This window comes from Scyliorhinus torazame, chromosome 19, assembly GCF_047496885.1.
Source record: "Scyliorhinus torazame isolate Kashiwa2021f chromosome 19, sScyTor2.1, whole genome shotgun sequence".
Taxonomy (NCBI): Eukaryota; Metazoa; Chordata; class Chondrichthyes; order Carcharhiniformes; family Scyliorhinidae; genus Scyliorhinus; species Scyliorhinus torazame.
This window is the reverse complement of record NC_092725.1, coordinates 100,578,950-100,599,231: the sequence shown is the minus strand read 5'-3', so window position 1 is coordinate 100,599,231 and position 20,282 is coordinate 100,578,950. Positions and strand designations below refer to the sequence as shown.

The 20,282-nt window shown below is 45.4% G+C and overlaps 1 protein-coding gene across 5 annotated transcripts in view; it reads left to right on the top strand.

Annotated features, from left to right (window-relative positions):
* Positions 1–20,282, top strand: part of cep290 (centrosomal protein 290) — a 194,104-nt gene that overhangs the window by 10,855 nt on the left and 162,967 nt on the right. For all 5 annotated transcript variants that reach the window (XR_011936509.1, XM_072484934.1, XM_072484936.1 and 2 more), the window contains exons 4-8: positions 1,817–1,886; positions 9,384–9,430; positions 12,626–12,769; positions 18,551–18,604; positions 19,008–19,160. Coding sequence is in view for 4 of the 5 variants with exons in the window: in XM_072484934.1 (XP_072341035.1) it covers positions 1,817–1,886; positions 9,384–9,430; positions 12,626–12,769; positions 18,551–18,604; positions 19,008–19,160 (468 nt within the window). In the remaining variant the exon portion in view is untranslated. The remainder of the gene's footprint in view (positions 1–1,816; positions 1,887–9,383; positions 9,431–12,625; positions 12,770–18,550; positions 18,605–19,007; positions 19,161–20,282) is intronic.

Genomic DNA, 20,282 nt, shown 5'->3' with positions numbered 1-20,282 from the left:
GCGCCGGCCATGGCGGAGGTTGACAGCAGCCGGCGCGGAGGGAAAGAGTGCCCCCACGGCACAGGCCCGCCCGCGGATCGGTGGGCCCCGATCGCGGGCCAGGCCACCGTGGGGGCCCCCCTGGGGCCAGATCCCCCCGCACCCACCCCGGTGACTCCGCAGGCCGCCCGTAGAGCCAAGTCCCGCCGGTACGGACCTGGTATGATTTACGCTGGCGGGACTGGCCCAAAATGGGCGGCCGCTATGGGGTGGAGAATTGCCGTGGGGGCTGCTGCCAGCGGCCGCTGACCGGCGTGGCGCGATTCCCACCCCGCCAAAACCCCAGCGGCGGAGAATTCGGCAGCCGGCAGTGTGGCGGGATTCACGCTGCTCCCCGGTGATTCTCTGACCCGGTGGGGGATCGGAGAATCCCACAAATGCACTCTTTTACACACACACACGATCTGTGAAATGACTAAATAAAAACAAGAGATGGTTAAGTGGGTGAAGTAATATTAGCAAAACAATAAGGGACATAATGGCATAAATTGAAGTTATTTACCACCATGTTCAATAGACTGGCTGTAATCACTGTTAATTGATGGCTGTGCCAATCATTGCCTGGGACTGTAAGCTTTCCTCCTTAAAGATGTTCCTTAAAAACTTATTTGACCAAGCATTTGTTTCTGCTCTAATATCTCCTGATGTGGCTTGATGTCATATTTTATTTTATAATGCCTAGTGAAGCAGCTTGGGACATTTTATTAAAGGCACTATATAAATACAGGGCGTTGTTTGTATCAAGGCTCAAACATGAGCAATGCTCCTTGGACAAGATTTGTATTTTCACTGACCGTGGGGAAACGCCATACACCGGTATTGACTCAATGGATCCGGTCTCCGGATTGTTGGAGATTGGATGGGTGACCGAAGATGTGCCTCGGGATCTGCAGGTGTAGACATTTGATGGAATTCCTTGCTGGGCGCTTCACTGATGGTATTCCTCAATGAACATTTCTCCACTCTGATGGAATTCCTCAATGGACGTTTCTCCGCTCTGGTAGAATTCCTTGACGGACGCTTCTCAGCTCTGATGGAATTCCTCGACGGACGCTTCTCAGCTCTGATGGAATTCCTCAACGGACACTTCACAGCTCTGATAGAATTCCTCAATGAATGCTTCGCCGCTCTGATGGAATTCCTCGACGGACGCTTCTCTGCTCTGATAGAATTCCTTGACGGACGCTTCTCAGCTCTGATGGAATTCCTCGACGGATGCGTCTCCATTCTAATGGAGTTTCTCGACAGAAGATTTGTGCATTTCTGTGAAAGCTGGGCTCTGAAGACTCCAGTAGAAATATGCAGCAGTGTTGAGTAGTGGGGAATTTACGACCACAGCAGCAATCTGATGGTCGTTGCCGCTGCTTGGAGGATCCGGGCCATTATCTACAGGGCAGGGAGGAGAAAATAAACAAAAGAGATAGCACAAACATTTTAATTACACACCATTAGTTTTGAATGTGATCCTATTTTGTACAATATTTTTGAATAATGCTTTATCCAATCTAATGTGAATATAAATAAACAAATCAATTGTAAAATATTTTTGCGGACCTGTAGTGGATTTTTCTAACTAAGGATTGCAAATCTGGTTATACAATACCAAAAGAAAACTTGGAAATGCTTTTACTGGATGTGAAGACACATTGTTAGTTCATATTGAATTTAGTCTGTACTCTTTGCACTGCACTGTAAATTCTATGATGATTTAAAGTTCAGAATATTCTAGATTCGACACACTATCAAGATGTTTATGGTTTTTAAAAATAAAATACAGATGAAAGCACAAGAGGTTGAATTGGCTCTGGAAGAAGTTGAAAAAGCTGGAGAAGAACAAGCTAAAACAGGTAAGTGGCTGTTTTGCAGTCAGTTTGTCCTGGTCTGTGTGTTCAGATCACTGAACAGTTATAGAGTCATAGACATAGAGGTTTACAGCATTAAAACAGGCCCTTCGGCCGAACTTGTCCATGCCACCCAGCTTTTAACCACCAAGCTAGTCCTAATTGCCTGCATTTGGCCCATATCCCTCTGCACCCATCTTGCCCACATAACCATCTAAATACCTTTTAAAAGACAAAATTGTACCCGCTTCTACTACTGCCTCTGGCAGCTCTTTCCAGACACTCATCATCCTCTGTGTGAAAATATTGACCCTCTGGACCCTTTTGTCTCTCTCTCCTCTCACCTTAAACTTATGCTCTCCAGTTTTAGACTCTCCTACCTTTGGGAAAAGATGTTGACTATCTATCTTATCTATGCCCCTCATTATTTTATGGACCACAATAAGATCGCCCCCAAGCCTCCTATGCTCCAGGGAATAAAGTCCCAGTCTATCCAACCTCTCTTTATAACTCAAACCATCAAGTGCCGGTAGCATCCTAGTAAATCTTTTCTGCACTATTTCTAGTTTAATAATATCCATTCTATAATAGGGTGACCAGAACTGTACACAGTATTCCAAGTGTGGCCGTACTCATGTCTTGTACAAATTCAGCAAGACGCCCCAACTCCAGTATTCAATGTTCTGACCAATGAAACCAAGCATGCCGAATGCCTTCTTCACCACCTGTTCACCTGTGACTCCACTTTCAAGGAGCTATGAACCTGTACTCCTAGATCTTGTTCTGTAACTCTCCCCAACACTCTACCGTTCTTGGGCGGCACGGTTGCACAGTGGTTAGCACTGTTGCTTCACCGCTCCAATGTCCCAGGTTTAATTCCTGCTTGAGTCACTGTCTATGTGGAATCTGTTCGTTCTCCCCGTGTCTGCTTGGGTTTGCCCGTGGTGCTCCAGTTTCCTCCCACAAGTCCTGAAAGATGTGCTTGTTAGATACATTAGTGCAGCACGGTAGCATTGTGGAGGGCAGCACGGTAGCATTGTGGATAGCACAATTGCTTCACAGCTCCAGGGTCCCAGGTTCGATTCCGGCTTGGGTCACTGTCTGTGCGGAGTCTGCACATCCTCCCCGTGTGTGCGTGGGTTTCCTCCGGGTGCTCCGGTTTCCTCCCACAGTCCAAAGATGTGCAGGTTAGGTGGATTGGCCATGCTAAATTGCCCTTAGTGTCCAAAATTGCCCTTCGTGTTGGGTGGGGTTACTGGGTTATGGGGATCAGGTGGAGGTGTTGACCTTCGGTAGAGTGCTCTTTCCAAGAGCCGGTTCAGACTCGATGGGCCGAATGGCCTCCTTCTGCGCTGTAAATTCTAAGTCTATGTCTATATACATAGAAGACAGGAGCAGAAGGAGACCTTTTTGCCCTTCGCGCCTGCTCCGCCATTCATCACGATCATGGCTGATCCAACTCAATAGCATTATCCGGCTTTCTCCCCATAGCCTTTGATCCCATTCTCCCCAAGTGCTATATCCAGCCGTCTCTTGAATATATTCAAAGTTTCAGCATCAACTACTGATGAATTAGACATTCTGAATTCTCCCTCTGTGTATCCGAACAGGTGCCGGAGTGTGGCAACGAGGGTACAGGATTTTCACAGTAATTTCATTGCAGTGTTAATGTAAGCTTACTTGTGATAATAATGAAGAAAGAAAGATTATTAACTGAGTAGGTCCTGCCCCGATTCGATCTACCAAAATGCACCACCTCGCGTTTATCTAAATTAAACTCCATCTGCCATTCATTGGCCCACTGGCCCAATTGATCAAGATCCTGTTGCAATCCTAGATAACCTTCTTCACTGTCCACTATGCCACCAATCTTGGTGTCATCTGCAAACTTACTAACCATGCCTCCTACATTCTCATCCATATCATTATTATAAATAAATAACAATGGACCCAGCACACCGCTGGTCACAGGCCTCCAGTTTGAATAACAACCCTCTACAACCACACTTTGTCTTCTGTTGTCAGGCTAATTTTGTATCCAATTGGCTACCTCACCCTGGATCCTGTGAGATTTAACCTTATGCAACAACCTACCAAGGGGTACCTTGTCAAAGGCCTTTCTAAAGTCCATGTAGACAACGTCGACCGCACTGCCTTCATCTACTTTCTTGGTTACCCCTTCAAAAAACTGAATTAAATTCGTGAGACATGATTTTCCAGTCACAAAGCCATGCTGACTGTCCCTAATCAGTCCTTGCCTCTCTAAATGCCTGTAGATCCTGTCTCTCAGAATACCTTCTAACAACTAACCCGCCACAAACGTTAGGCTCACCGGTCTGTGGTCCCCAGACTTTTCCCTGCGCCCTTCTTGAACAAAGGCACAACATTTGCTACCCTCCAATCTTCAGGCACCTCACCTGTGACTGTCGACGATTCAAATATCCTGCTCAGGGACCCGCAATTTCCTCCCTCGACTCCCACAACGTCCTGTCATCAGGTCCCAAGGATTTATTTACCTTGATGGACTTTAAGACTTCCAGCACCTTCTTCTCTGTAATATGTACTGCAGCAGGGGCATGGGAACCTGGATTGTAGTTTTAGGGTAAGGGAGAATGAGAGTATAGAGGTCAGGAGCACAGATTTGACGTCGCAGGAGGGGGCCAGTGTTCAGGTAGGTGGTTTGAAGTGTGTCTACTTCAATGCCAGGAGTATACGAAATAAGGTAGGGGAACTGGCAGCATGGGTTGGTACCTGGGACTTCGATGTTGTGGCCATTTCGGAGACATGGATAGAGCAGGGACAGGAATGGATGTTGCAGGTTCCGGGGTTTAGGTGTTTTAGTAAGCTCAGAGAAGGAGGCAAAAGAGGGGGAGGTGTGGCGCTGCTAGTCAAGAGCAGTATTACGGTGGCGGAGAGGTGGTGGGGACTCTTCTTCCGAGGTAGTATGGGCTGAGGTTAGAAACATGAAAGGAGAGGTCACCCTGTTGGGAGTCTTCTATGGGCCTCCAAATAGTTCTGGAGATGTAGAGGAAAAGATGGCAAGGATGATCCTGGATAAGAGCGAAAGTAACAGGGTAGTTATTATGGGAGACTTTAACTTTCCAAATATTGACTGGAAAAGATATAGTTCGAGTACATTAGATGGATCGTTTTTTGTACAGTGTGTGCAGGAGGGTTTCCTGACACAATATGTTGACAGGCCAACAAGAGGCGAGGCCACGTTGGATTTGGTTTTGGGTAATGAACCAGGCCAGGTGTTGGATTTGGAGGTAGGAGAGCACTTTGGGGACAGTGACCACAATTCGGTGACGTTTACGTTAATGATGGAAAGGGATAAGTATACACCGCAGGGCAAGAGTTATAGCTGGGGGAAGGGCAATTATGATGCCATTAGACGTGACTTGGGGGGGATAAGGTGGAGAAGTAGGCTGCAAGTGTTGGGCACACTGGATAAGTGGAGCTTGTTCAAGGATCAGCTACTGCGTGTTCTTGATAAGTATGTACCGGTCAGGCAGGGAGGAAGGCGTCGAGCGAGGGAACCGTTAAGAGGAAGAAGGAGGCCTATGTGAAGATGAGGTGTGAAGTTTCAGTTGGGGCGATGGATAGTTACAAGGTAGCGAGGAAGGATCTAAAGAGAGAGCTAAGACGAGTAAGGAGGGGACATGAGAAGTATTTGGCAGGTAGGATCAAGGAAAACCCAAAAGCTTTCTATAGGTATGTCAGGAATAAGCGAATGACTAGGGAAAGAGTAGGACCAGTCAAGGACAGGGATGGGAAGTTGTGTGTGGAATCTGAAGAGATAGGCGAGATACTAAATGAATATTTTTTGTCAGTATTCACTCAGGAAAAAGATAATGTTGTGGAGGAGAATGCTGAGACCCAGGCTAATAGAATAGATGGCATTGAGGTACATAGGGAAGAGGTGTTGGCAATTCTGGACAGGCTGAAAATAGATAAGTCCCCGGGTCCTGATGGGATTTATCCTCGGATTCTCTGGGAGGCCAGGGAAGAGATTGCTGGACCTTTGGCTTTGATTTTTATGTCATTGGCTACAGGAATAGTGCCAGAGGACTGGAGGATAGCAAATGTGGTCCCTTTGTTCAAAAAGGGGAGCAGAGACAACCCCGGCAACTATAGACCGGTGAGCCTCATGTCTGTAGTGGGTAAAGTCTTGGAGGGGATTATAAGAGACAAGATTTATAATCATCTAGATAGGAATAATATGATCAGGGATAGTCAGCATGGCTTTGTGAAGGATAGGTCATGCCTCACAAACCTTATCGAGTTCTTTGAGAAGGTGACTGAACAGGTAGACGAGGGTAGAGCAGTTGATGTGGTGTATATGGATTTCAGCAAAGCGTTTGATAAGGTTCCCCACGGTAGGCTATTGCAGAAAATACGGAGGCTGGGGATTGAGGGTGATTTAGAGATGTGGATCAGAAATTGGCTAGCTGAAAGAAGACAGAGGGTGGTGGTTGATGGGAAATGTTCAGAATGGAGTACAGTCACAAGTGGAGTACTACAAGGATCTGTTCTGGGGCCGTTGCTGTTTGTCATTTTTATCAATGACCTAGAGGAAGGCGCAGAAGGGTGGGTGAGTAAATTTGCAGACGATACTAAAGTCGGTGGTGTTGTCGATAGTGTGGAAGGATGTAGCAGGTTACAGAGGGATATAGATAAGCTGCAGAGCTGGGCTGAGAGGTGGCAAATGGAGTTTAATGTAGAGAAGTGTGAGGTGATTCACTTTGGAAGGAATAACAGGAATGCGGAATATTTGGCTAATGGTAAAGTTCTTGGAAGTGTGGATGAGCAGAGGGATCTAGGTGTCCATGTACATAGATCCCTGAAAGTTGCCACCCAGGTTGATAGGGTTGTGAAGAAGGCCTATGGAGTGTTGGCCTTTATTGGTAGAGGGATTGAGTTCCGGAGTCGGGAGGTCATGTTGCAGCTGTACAGAACTCTGGTACGGCCGCATTTGGAGTATTGCGTACAGTTCTGGTCACCGCATTATAGGAAGGACGTGGAGGCTTTGGAGCGGGTGCAGAGGAGATTTACCAGGATGTTGCCTGGTATGGAGGGAAAATCTTATGAGAAAAGGCTGATGGACTTGAGGTTGTTTTCGTTGGAGAGAAGAAGGTTAAGAGGAGACTTAATAGAGGCATACAAAATGATCAGGGGGTTAGATAGGGTGGACAGTGAGAGCCTTCTCCCGCGGATGGAAATGGCTGGCACAAGGGGACATAGCTTGAAACTGAGGGGTAATAGATATAGGACAGAGGTCAGAGGTAGGTTTTTTACGCAAAGAGTAGTGAGGCCGTGGAATGCCCTACCTGCTACAGTAGTGAACCCGCCAACATTGAGGGCATTTAAAAGTTTATTGGATAAACATATGGATGATAATGGCATAGTGTAGGTTAGATGGCTTTTGTTTCGGTGCAACATCGTGGGCCGAAGGGCCTGTACTGCGCTGTATCGTTCTATGTTCTATGTACACTACTCAAGTCATCACTGTTTATTTCCACAAATTCTCTAACATCCATGCCTTTCTCAACAGTAAATAGCGATGAGATATTCATTTAGGATCTCGCCTATCTCTTGCTGATCTGCACATAGATGACCTTGTAGAACTTTAAGAGGCCCTACTCTCTCCCTCGTTACTATTTTGCTCTTTATGTATTTGTAGAAGCTCTTTGGATTCTCCTTTCCTTTATCTGCCAAAACAATCTCATGTTCCCTTTTTGCCCTCCTGATTTTTCTCTTAGCTCTATCCAACAACCTCGATACTCTTCAGAGGATCCACTTGATCCCAGCTGCCTATGCATGTCATATGCCTCCTTCTTTTTTGACCAGGGCCTCAATATCTCAAGTCATCCAGGGTTCCCAACTTCTACCATCCTTGCCCTTCACTCTAAAAGGAATGTGCTTACCCTGAACCCTGATGAACACACTTTTGAAAGTCTCCCACTTACCAGCCGTCCATTTGCTGCCAGCAGACTACCCCAATCAACTTTTGAAAGTTCCTGTCTAATACCATCAAAATTGGCCTTGCCCCAATTTAGAATTTTAACTTTTGGGCCAGACCTATCATTCTCCATAGCTCTCTTAAAACTAATGGAATTGTGGCTACTGGTCCCAAAGTGATCCCTCACTAACAGTTCTGTCACCCTCCCTTCCTTATTTCCCAAGAGGCGGTTAAGTTTTTCCCTTCTCTAGTCAGGCCATCCACATACTGAATGAGAAATTTCTCCTGAATACACTCAACAAATTTCTCTCCATCCAAGTCCCTAATGCTATGGCTGTCCCAGTCAATGTTGTGAAAGTTAAAGTCCCCAACTATTACCACCCTATTTTTCCTGCAGCTATCTGTAATCTCCCTACATATTTGCTCCTCAATTTCCCGCTGACTATTTGGGGGCCTGTGGTGCAATCCTATCAAAGTGATCCCTCACCTTTTATTTTTCAGTTCTGCTCATATAGACTCAGTGGGTGAGTCTCCCCTCTCAGAACTCAGTGATATTCTCCCTGATCAAAAACGCAAATCCCCCTGCTCTCTTACCTCCTGTTCTATCTTTCCTATAGCATCTGTACCCTGGAACATTGAGCTGTCAGTCCTGCCCTTCCTTTAGCCATGTTTCAATAATAGCTATAATAGCCCAGTCCCATGTACCCATCTATTCCCTGAGTTCATCTGCCTTGCTCATCAGGCCTCTTGCATTGAAATAAATGCAGTTTCATCTAGACTTTCCTTGCTCTGCTTTCTCAGACCATCTGTCTGGTCATGTTTTGCGCACCCTCCCTGTGTTTCATTTCTCTTAGCCTTACTGGACCAATTCACTTGAGTTCTCGACAATCTCTGTACTCTGTACTGTGGCCCTTTTTGAATTTTGACTTTGGTTTCTCTGCCTTTCACTTCTCCTCTTGCTGCCTTTTGTTTGTGTCCCCACTTTAATTCCCTGCATCGGTTCCCATCCTCCTGCCACATTAGTTTAAACCCTCCCCAACAGCACGAGCAAACTCTCCCCCTAGGACATTGGTTCCAGTCCTGCCCAGGTGCAGACTGTCCAGTTTGTACTGGACCTACCTCCCCCAGTACTGGTCCCAATGTCTCAGAAATTTGAATCCCTCCCTCTTGCACCATCTCTCAAGCCACCTATTCATCTTATCTATCTTGACATTCCTACTCTGACAAGCACGTGGCACTGGTAGCAGTCCTGAGATTTCTACCTTTGAGGTTCTACTTTTTAGTTTAACTCCTAACTCCATAAATTCAGCTTGTAGGACCTCATCATGTTTTTTACCTATATCGTTGGTGCCCATATGGACCACGACAGCTGTCTGCTCCCCCTCCAAAATGTCTTGAAGCAGCTCCAAGACATCCTTGACCCTTGTACCAGGGAGGCAACATACCATCCTGGAGTCTCGTTTGCGCCCACAGAAATGCCTGTCTATTCCCCTTACCATTGAGGAATGAATGCAGTTATTTGTTATCTGTTTTCTCCACAGAAAACCAGTTGAAAGCAAAAGTTCTTAAACTAGAAAATGAACTGGAGGTTTGTGTACATTTTAAATTTGTTTTCAGTTATTACCTCATGTTATATTGAAGTACATTGAGTGTAGATCACAGAAACAACCATTTTGCCAAATCTGGTCCATGTCAGTGTTTATGCTTCACATATGCCTTCTCCCACCTTTCTTCATCTAACTGAGCCAAATACCTTCAATAAATTCAGAGTAAGTAAGGGCCAAATTGGTTTAAATAAGGAATTTGCACCTCCTGACTCGGCAGCTTGTGCATTCGAACCCCAACTCGGTATTTGAGTACATAAGCTGAGGCAGTGCTCCATTGTCTAGGGTGCAGTTTGCGAATTAGATGTTAAACTAAGGTCATTAAACTGAGGTCATATCTGCTTGGTAGAGAGACTGTAAAAGATTGCAAGGTTCTATTCTGGCCAGCGTTTCCCTTAGCCAACACTGGTTAACGATCCAATTTGATGTTTGTGGAACTTTGCTGTACAATTGGCTACAGGTTTGTCAAATGACAATTGTAACTATATTTCAAATGAAATTTATTTGTTGTGAAGTCATACCCATAGAATCCCTAAAGTGCCGAAGGAGGCCATTCAGCCCATCGAGCCTGCACCGACCCTCTGAAAAAGCACTCTGTCTTTGCCCACTTCCCTGCCCTATCCCTGTAATCCCACTTAACCTGCACATCTTTGGACACTAAGGAGCAATTTAGCATGGCCAATTCACCTAAACTGCACCTGTTTGGACAGTGGGAGAAACCGGAGCATCCTGAGGAAACCCACGCAGACACTGGGAGAAAGTGCAAACTCCACACAATCACCCAAGGCTGGAATTGAACCCAGGTCCCTGGCGCTGTGAGGCAGCAGTGCTAACTACTGTGCTGCCTGGTATCCAACAGATTATAGGCAACTTTAGTGTTTCTCATCACTGCATATACAGAAGCACAATTTAGCATGAAAAGATAGAGAAAGGCAGCCAAAGTTTGTTTAAAAAGATGAGAAACATGCATTTATATAGCAACTTTACATTCCAAAGCAATTTGCAGCCATTGAAGTACTTGGAAATGTAGTGACTGATGTAATGTAAGAAACATGGCAACCAATTTGCACACCGTAAACTCCCCAAAACAGCATGTGATATTGACTAGATAATCTTATCTTGTGAAGTTGATTGAAGAATAAATATTGACCAGGATACGAGGGAAAACGCCCCTGTTCTTCTTCAAAATTGAGTCAATGGATCTTTTACGTCCACCTGAGAGAGCAGATGGGGGCTTGGTTTAATGTTTAATCCAAATGATAGCATCTCCAGCAGTGCAGCACCGTCTCAATATTTCAGTGGCGCATCAGCCTAGATTTTTGTGCTTTTAGTTTCTGGAGTGGAAATTGAACCCACAACTTTCTGGCCCAAATGAGAGTGCTACCGATGGAGATCCACAGCTGGCACGTACACCTTTCAGTCTGAAAAAGATGCGTACTTCCCAATCTGTAGTTGACCAAAGAATGTGCCAATAAGTAAGTGAACTTTGTGATCTTAAAGGGTTCGGCCACATTAAACACATTGTACCACAGCAGCAGAGTAATGCCTTGTAAAGTACACAGTATAATATTTCAGTTGGAAAATTGAATAATGTGCCTTGTAATGAGCAAGGCTAAGGGAGATAGATCTGCAAGAATAATTCTAGCTTCTATGTTTTAATTGTTTCCTGAAAACAGCATCATCACTACAAAATTGATACCATCGATTGTTAATGTAGGGCGATTTTTTTGACATTCATTGTTCATTGAAATGAAAAGTGGCCTTGCTCCCATTGAGCATATTCTGACATGTTGGGAGCGATTCTCCCAAAGAATGACGATGTGCAAATTTGGGCATGAAAACTGGTGATATCCCACCAGCTGTTCCGGCGCGATTCCCATCACACTTAAGCCATATTTTTGGAGCTTGGTGAGTCATCCCCCATCCATAGACTTCGTGACCATGCCCCCCCCCCCCCCACCCCCGGCAGACGTAGGCAACACCTTGACCTTGGAAGGCAAACCTCCTCCCCCCACCCCCTCATCACTAAACATTCACAAACCCACCCCTCATCCCCTCAGTGGGCAGCACGGTAGTATTGTGGATAGCACAATTGCTTCACAGCTCCAGGGTCCCAGGTTCGATTCCGGCTTGGGTCACTGTCTGTGCGGAGTCTGCACATCCTCCCCGTGTGTGCGTGGGTTTCCTCCGGGTGCTCTGGTTTCCTCCCACAGTCCAAAGATGTGCAGGTTAGGTGGATTGGCCATGATAAATTGCCCTTAGTGTCCAAAATTGCCCTTAGTGTTGGGTGGGGTTACTGGGGATAGGGTGGAGGTGTTGATCTTGGGTAGGGTGCTCTTTCCAAGAGCCGGTGCAGACTCGACGGGCCGAATGGCCTCCTTCTGCACTGTACATTCTATGATATCCTCCCTGTGTCTGCGTGGGTTTCCACCAGGTGTTCCGGTTTCCTCCCACAAGTCCCGAAACACGTGCTGTTAGGTGAATTGCACATCCTGAATTCTCCCTCACTGTACCCGAACAGGCGCCGGAATGTGGCGACTAGGGGCTTTTCACAGTAACTTCATTACAGTGTCAATGTAAGCCTACTTGTGACAATAAAGATTATTATTATTATCTATCCTCGCCAGCATCGCCCTCCCCCCAAAGAGCCAAACCCTGTTGTGGGGTCGCCAAGAGCCTCCCACCTCATGGCAGTGCCAACCTAGCCATGCTAAGCTGGCTCTCCTGGCGCTGCCTTGCCCTGTCTCTGACCACCCAGGGGTTCCAACTGCCTCTGAGCCCCCAATCATGACTGTTTTCTGTTTTTGGAAACAGGTACTGACTACTGCCTGCCTCATGCTGTGCCTGTAGGGGCAGTGAATCACAAGAACTGGGAGACTTCGGTCTCAAGCCGGCTGAGCATATTTAAATAAGTTTGAAGACTCATATAAATATGTGAGTCAGGTTCTCACCCAGCAAGGACATGAACCAGATCGTGTCAGGTGCCGAGATCCATTTGACGCCCAGCGGCAACCCGTTTAAGGGCTCTCCCATATTCTCCGGGAATAGCGGATTGTGTGTTGGGCGCAACGGGGCGTTAGGATCACACTCGTTGTGTTGATAAAACTCTCACTCTGAGATTTTCTCTGCGAATGTAACTTATGTTTTAATGAGTGATGCTCCATTTTGTTTCTGCCCAGGTGGCTCAAGTGACTGCTGGAGGGCGTGATACCCGATTCTTACGCGAGGAACTTCATCAGCTAGAAAACCAGCTGCAGTTCAAGGACCGAGAGGTTTCTGAAATGGAGAAAGAGCTAAACAAGGAAAAGAAAATGGTTGAGCAAGTAAGGAACCCGAAACGGGGAACAACTCTGAACACAAACTGCTGACATAATTTTCTCAATTTTTCTTTTAAATTGGACTCCATTATAAAAGAAAAGTTAATTACAGAGAAAAAGGCCACTCTGCCTTTTTCCAACCCTCCTCTCACTACTCTCCTTCAGCTCACCCCCATCAGCATAGTTTTAAATTTCTTTCTCCTTTATGTTTGTCTAGATTCACTGTAAATGGATCTGTGCTCTTGCCTCAACCACTTGTAACGAGTTGCACATTCTTACCACTCTCTGACTGAAGAAATTTATAGACTGCCACCCTTTGCCTCTGAATGCATTTTGGGATGATCTGGGATTAAATAACCGCATAAACCTTCAGGATTTGATAAGCATCAGAGGCAGGGGCAGACTAGCCATCGGAGAAATTGGAAGACTTCTGGAATGCTACCCACTTGCATCTGTAATGTAGGTGTCCCCTACAGTCCATGGGAGTTGCATGCTCTTTGAGTGATCTAGCTGACCTCTTGTTGGATGTTGAGGGGCGAGGGGGGTAAAATAGCTGTGTAGGGTATGGAGGGGGGAATAGCTGTGTAGGGTATAATGGCGCATACCCTATATAAAGACAAGTACTTTTAACTGATATATCTGCATGAGAAAATCTATTGATTGAAAGATATTCTCACTTCATAGACTTTGCTCAAACACTGAGCTGAGATCTTTCAGCCATTGAACTAGAATATGGTGCCTGAAGTGTTTTGCTTTGAGCTGTTGTTTTCTGTAGATTAATTTTAATGAGGTGGGGTGGGAAACTTTAGGCTGCTGGATAACGTTGTTTGAAATCCACGGCTTGTTTCTCAATTTGGAATGTGCACAGTTCAAGATTCCATCACTGCTTCAAAAAGAATCTTTGGCTCTGCCAAATATGGTTAAGCATGGTTTTGGGGAAGTATAAAATGTTATTAATTTCTTTGCTAGCTGTCGTGCAATACAGCACTGTGCAGAGGGTTATACTGTCCATTGTCTTAAGACTTGATTTGCAAAGCTGTTAAGCCCTGTAACCGACTTACAGCAGTCTGAAAGAAGTTCAGGACATCTGTTCAAAATATGTTAATCAAGCTTAAGAATCTTAAATCCCTGGCTATGGTAGATTGCACAGAAGTGAATTTTGTGGGACAAGGATTTGGTGTCAGAAGCTGTCACTCTTTGCATGAGGAGCCCCATGGTCTCAAGAAACCCACAACCTACTTTGTGCAGAGTCTGAGAGACACATAGGGATATATGGGGTGCAATTTTTCCACCGCGCCTGCACCGGCGGGACGGGTGAATCGCGGGAGAGGCCCAAATTGGGCTTCCCGCCAGACGTGAAGCCTCGCGTAAGTCATCCGACTTGTGGCGCCCGGCGCAATTTGGATCGTGTTTATGCTTGTCATGATCAAGATTATGAAATTTAAATGAGCCATTAGGCTCATTCACATATCCCAATGCCACATTCGCCCAACGACCACACCTGCGAGGCATCAACTAGGCGTTTAGTTGTATGGGTTTCCACAATCATGGACATGACGTGATGGACAAACTGGCTGGCTGTGCCAAGGGGCCTGGGTGCCAGGCTGGCACTGCCAATGGTTGGGGCCGGGAGGGAGGAGGGGGGGTGCCCATGAAGGGGTGAGGAGGATTATGAAGAGGCTGCAGATAGGTAGGGAGAGAAAGGGGGGTCCGGGGGGGCGGGAAATGTAGAGATCGGCGCAGCCTTTTCAACTGACGCCGTGATTTGTAAGGAGCCGAACCTGCTGGCGAGTTTGGCGCTCCAGTGCTGAAAAGTGTCAAAGTGTGGCCTCGAAGGGGAGAAACTCTCTGAGGCCAAAATAGCGGTCTCCATCTTGGCATTGCAGCCGTCACGAAACATCCTGATCAAAGAGCCCGAGATTGCGCTTCAAACTTTTTCTGGCGAATCACACCCATGAACTAGGAGCAGGTGTATGCCATTTGATCTTACCAGCCTGATTCACCATTTGTAAGATCATGGTTGATCTGATTGTGACCTTTACTTTCCTGTCAACTCCCTTCCCACTCAAGAATCTATCTAACTCAGCCATTGATAAATTCAAGGACCCTGCCTCCACTGCTTTCTAGGTAAGAGAATTCCACAGATTAATGACGCTCTAGGAGAAACAAAATTCTCCTCATCTCCATCTCAAATGGAAGATCACTTATTTTTAACCTGTATCCCCGAGTTCTAGTCTCTCCCATAAGGAGAGACATCCTTTCAACATCCACCCTTTCCAAGTCTCCTCAGGATCTTGTATGTTTCAGCAAGATCACCTCTCGTTTCTCTAAACTCCAATAAATACAGGCCCAACCTGTGTAACCTTTCCGTTCATCCCAGGAAACGGTCAAGTGAACCTTCTCTGTACTGTTTCTAATGAGATGATATCCTTACTTAAATAGACCAGAACTGTACAGGGTACTCCAAATGTAGTCTCACCAATGCCCTGTACAACTTAGTAAAACTTCCCAACTTTTATATTGCATTCCCCTCAAAATAAATGACAAAATCCCGTTCCTTCCTAATCATTTGCTTTCCTGCATATTAATGTTTTAAGATTCCTGTCCCAGGACACCCAGATCCTTCTGTACCATAGTGTTCTGTAATTTCTCTCCATTTAAATATTTTGCTACTTTTCTATTCTTCTTCCCAAAGTGGACAAGTTAACATTTTTGAGCATTATACAGAGCCATCATCACCATTCCTGAATATGTCCTATCTCATTGGCAAGACAGACCCAGCAAAGGTGGCAGCACAGTGCTATGTAATCAGAGGTGTGTTGCCCTGGGAGTCCTCAACATCGACTCTGAACCCCATGAAGTCTCATGTCACCAGATCAAACATGGACAAGGAAACCTCCTGCTGATTACCACGTACTGTCTCCCCTCAGCTGATGAATCAGTACTCCACCATGCACTGAGGAAGCAGAGGGTGGCATGGGCCGAGAATCTACTCTAGGTTAGAACATAGAACATATAGGAGGACATTCGGCCCATCGAGTCTGCACCGACCCACTTAAGCCCTCACTTCCACCCTATCCCCGTAACCAATAACCCCTCCTAACCTTTTTTTGGACACTAAGGGCAATTTAGCATGGTCAATCCACCTAACCTGCACATCTTTGGACTGTGGGAGGAAACTAGAGCACTCGGAGGAAACCCACGCAGACACTGGGAGAACGTGCAGACTCCGCACAGACAGTGACCCAGCGGACAATCGAACCTGGGACCCTGGCACTGTGAATCCATAATGCTAGCCCAGGTGGGGGACTTTAATGTCCATCACCAAGAGTGGCTCGGTGGTACCACTACAGACCGAGCTGGCCGGGTGCTAAAGGAAATAGCTATTAGACTAGGTCCGCAGCAGGTGATCAAGGAACCAACAAGAGGGAAAAACATACATGACCTCAACCTCAACAGCCTGTTTGCTGCAGATGCAAGTGTCTATGACAGTATTGGTAGAAGTGACCACCGCACACTCCTTGTGGAGACAAAGTCATGTCTTCACATTGAGGACACTCTGCATCATGTTGTGTGGCACTATCACCTTGCTGAATGGGATAGACTTTGAACAGCTCTAGCAGCTCTGGGCATCCATTAGGTGCTTTTGGGCCATCAACCGCAGCAGAATTGTACTCAAACACAATCTGTAATCTCATGACCTGGCATAACCCCTATTCTACCATTACCATCAAGCCACGGATCAACCCCTGTTCAATGAGTGCAAGATGGCACGCCAGGAGCAACACCAGGCATACGTAAAAATGAGGTGTCAATCTGGTGAAGCTGCAACAGGGAATATTTGAGTGCCAAATAGCAAGTAATAGACAGAGCTAGTATCACAAATGTCAGTCTTCAGCCAATTCAATTCACTCCGCTTGATATCAAGAAATGGCTGAAGGCAATGGGTACTGTAACGGGCTATGGGCTCTGACAATATTTCAGTAATAGTCCAGAAGACATGAGCTCCAGAACTTGCCACACCCCTAGTCGAACTGTACAGCTATGACATTGGCATCTACAATGTGGCAAATTGCCCTGGTGTGTCCTCTACACAAGAAACAGGACAATCCAGCCCGACTATCGGTCTACTCTCACTCCATCAGCAAAGTGATGGAAGGGTTCATCAACAGTGCTATCAAGCGACACTTAGTCAGCAATAACCCTCAACTGATGCTCAGTTTGGGTTTCGCCAAGATCACTCTGCTCCTGACCTCATTACAGCTTTGGTTCAAACATGAATAAAAGAGGTGAATTTTAGAAGTGATGTGATAGTGACTGCCCTTGACATCAATGCATTAGACAGGGCATGGTATCAAGGAACCCGAACAAAACTGAAGTTAATGGGAATCAGGGGGAAAACTCTCTGCTGGTTGGAGTCATAGCTGGCAAAAAAGTAGGTGGTTGTGGTGGTTGGAGGTCAATTATTTCTGCTCCAGGACATCACTACAGGAGGTCCTCAGGATAATGTCATCGGCCCAACCATTAATGACCTCCCTTCCGTCATAAGGTCAGTAGCAGGGAAATGTTCAACACCATTCGTGACTCCTCAGATAATGAAGCACTCCATGTCCAAATGGACAAGAACTGGACAATATCCAGGCTTGGGTTGGCAAATGGCAAGTAACATTCCTGACACAAAAGTGCCGGACAATGACCATCTCTAATACTGTTGGTGTACCTACACCTCGGGGATTGCAGCAGTTATAGAAGGCAGCTCACCACCTTCTGAAGGGCAACTAGGGATGGGCAATAAATGCTGGCCTAGCCAGTGACATCCACATCCCGTAAAATGAATTTTAAATAAATATCCCATCTGTCAATGTTTTCCCCCATTCACTTTATCTATATCTCTTTGCAGACTCCTTATGTCATCTTCACTTCATACTCTCGTACCGATCTTTATGTCATCAGCAATTTAGCAACATCACATTTGGCCTTTATTCAAGTTACTAATAGAGATTCTAAATTGTTGAAGCTCCAGCACTAATCGCTGTGGCGCTTCACTGGCTATAGCTTGCTAACCCAATCTACTATCCATGCTAATATGTTATCTCCAGACCATGAGCTCTTATTTTGTGTTGTACATTTGTTGAGGCATCTTGTCTTTTTGAAATCCAAGTACATTACCTCTGCAGGTTCCCCATCATCTTTTGAGCATAATTTCTTCTCACAAAACCTGTTGACTTTGCCTGATTGCATTAAGATTTTCTAAGTGCCCTGCTTTACGCTCCTTTCTAATAGGCTCTCGCATTTGTACCATGACGGATGTTAGGCTAATTACCCTGTAGTTTCCTGCTTTCTGTCTCCCTCCTTTCTTGAGTAGAGAAGTTACATTCACTATTTTCAAATCTGATGGGACCTTGCCAGAATCTCGGGAACTTTGGAAAATCTAAACCAAAGCCTTAACTATCTCAGCGACCACTTATTTTAAGATCCTAGGATGAAGTTCATTAGGACCAAGGGATGTTTTAACCTTTAGTTCTAATATTTATCTCAGTTCCCTTTCCGTGTAGATTGTAATTGGTTTAAGATATTCCCTCCCTTATCAATGCAGTGGAATTCTGCGCAGCTCATCTTGGTTCTGTCTGGATTAGTTGCAACAGGCATTAAGGGTATAATTTCATGATGCAGTAAGTGCTTTAGTTTTGGTTCTTGGCATCAGAAAGATAAGTGCTTTTAATTGCTTCTGTGCCCCATATATATTGTCTGTGCATACCAAAATTGACCTTTTATTGTGTTCTTTAGGTGGGAATCCGGATCAAGGAGATAGAAAATGAAAACAACAAGCTAAGAAGAGAGGTCAGTGTGGGAACCGAGCTAAGTACGATTAATGTTTGATTGTGAACAAAGGCTAAATTAAAACATGTTTTTGCAGATCACTGGTCGCAACTTTCAGTTTCCTTCCATCTTCAATTCTGCTTGTTTACCTTTTGTTGCTGTGATTTTTCTCACTAAAATGTTTGTTCTTGCTAACATGCACTATTAGTCTTTTCTTTCTCATTCACATCATTCACTTTTCTTTGTCAAAGAAAAAAGGATTCAAAAGAGAGGTGAGAGCATTACCAGGATGACTGGCTAAATAATTGATGGTCACCATTATTAGAGTACTTTGCACAAAATCATTATTGATTTCTGGAATGTTTTTCAACTATTTTGTTGATGGAATACTGTGAATTATCTGGCGTACTGATGTTTTTTGCAGAATGATCAACTACGCCAAGATGTTATTGACTATCAGAAACAAATAGATTCTCAACGGGAGACTCTCCTTAATAGGCGAGGAGACGATACAAATTATAGAATGCAGCTCTCCAAAAAGAACAAAGAGCTTGCACAATATTTGGATGAAATTCAGGTACTGCAGTTTTATGTATTGCTTTACATTTTTCCATATATGTTACATTCCTGTATTTTTACATTCCAAGGATGTCTTTTTACAATAAAGCAAATTATGTTTGTCAGGGAAGGAAATCTGCTAATCATATCCAGTCTGGCCTAAGTATAACTCTAGTTATGATGCACATGATTGGCTCTTAATACCCTCCAAAGTTCCTGAGCGGAACTTTATCAGCATGGACATGGGTGGTGGCTTTCAGTGTCCTCCCAACTTCCAGATGCCAGGTCCCTCAATCAGACACTGAGTGCCTCAAATGAGGGACCCCCTGCCCCGGCGCCGCTGAGTTACTACCAGCTGTGGTGGGAGGAGGCCCTTAAGTGTATTCTCACTTGGCAGTGTTGAATCCCAAATTTCTTTACCCGTCAGTCTGGCCTCAATAAAAGTCGAGATGGATTTGCAGGTACAGCATTAGTTATTTTATTTAGCTTGCAAGCTTGATTCCTCTCACAGAAACATAGGACACATCCAGTCTCCTACATCCAGGAAAGCGAATGAACAAAGAGACAAAGGGATCTCTGCAAATCAATTCAAATGGTATCAGGTTTCACATACTTGACGCCCATAGGTCAGCCTATATCCCTCCTGACCTGTTTGATCTATTCTGATTGGCTCACTTCCAATCCCTTCCTCTGGCCCCTATTACTCAGCATCCTTTTCTCCTGCTTTGGTGGACACACCTCTTCCTGCTTTTCCATGCGGTCTGAAATCCTTTGTCTGTGAACTCACCAGAATTAGACTGGCCTACCTCTACATTACATTAACTAATATCTCTAAAGTAACTATTTTATATCACATTCGTCAGCAGCAGGGCACGAAGGCTGTCCACAGCTTCCCGCCACAGACTTAATTGGTGTGGAGGCAGGAACGTGACATAGTCTCCATCCACCACTCCTGCCTAAATAAGTGACGCCCCCAGAACAACCAAACTTGCCACTGGGGAAGCTTCGGTTGTAAAAGAAGCCAGCTACAATAAAAATAGCCGTCACCCCCAGGTTGTCAGGGCAACAAGGGTTGGGCAATAACTGTAGCCTTGCTAGTGTCACCAAGGGAATTGAGGGATATGGTGAGAGGGCAGGAATA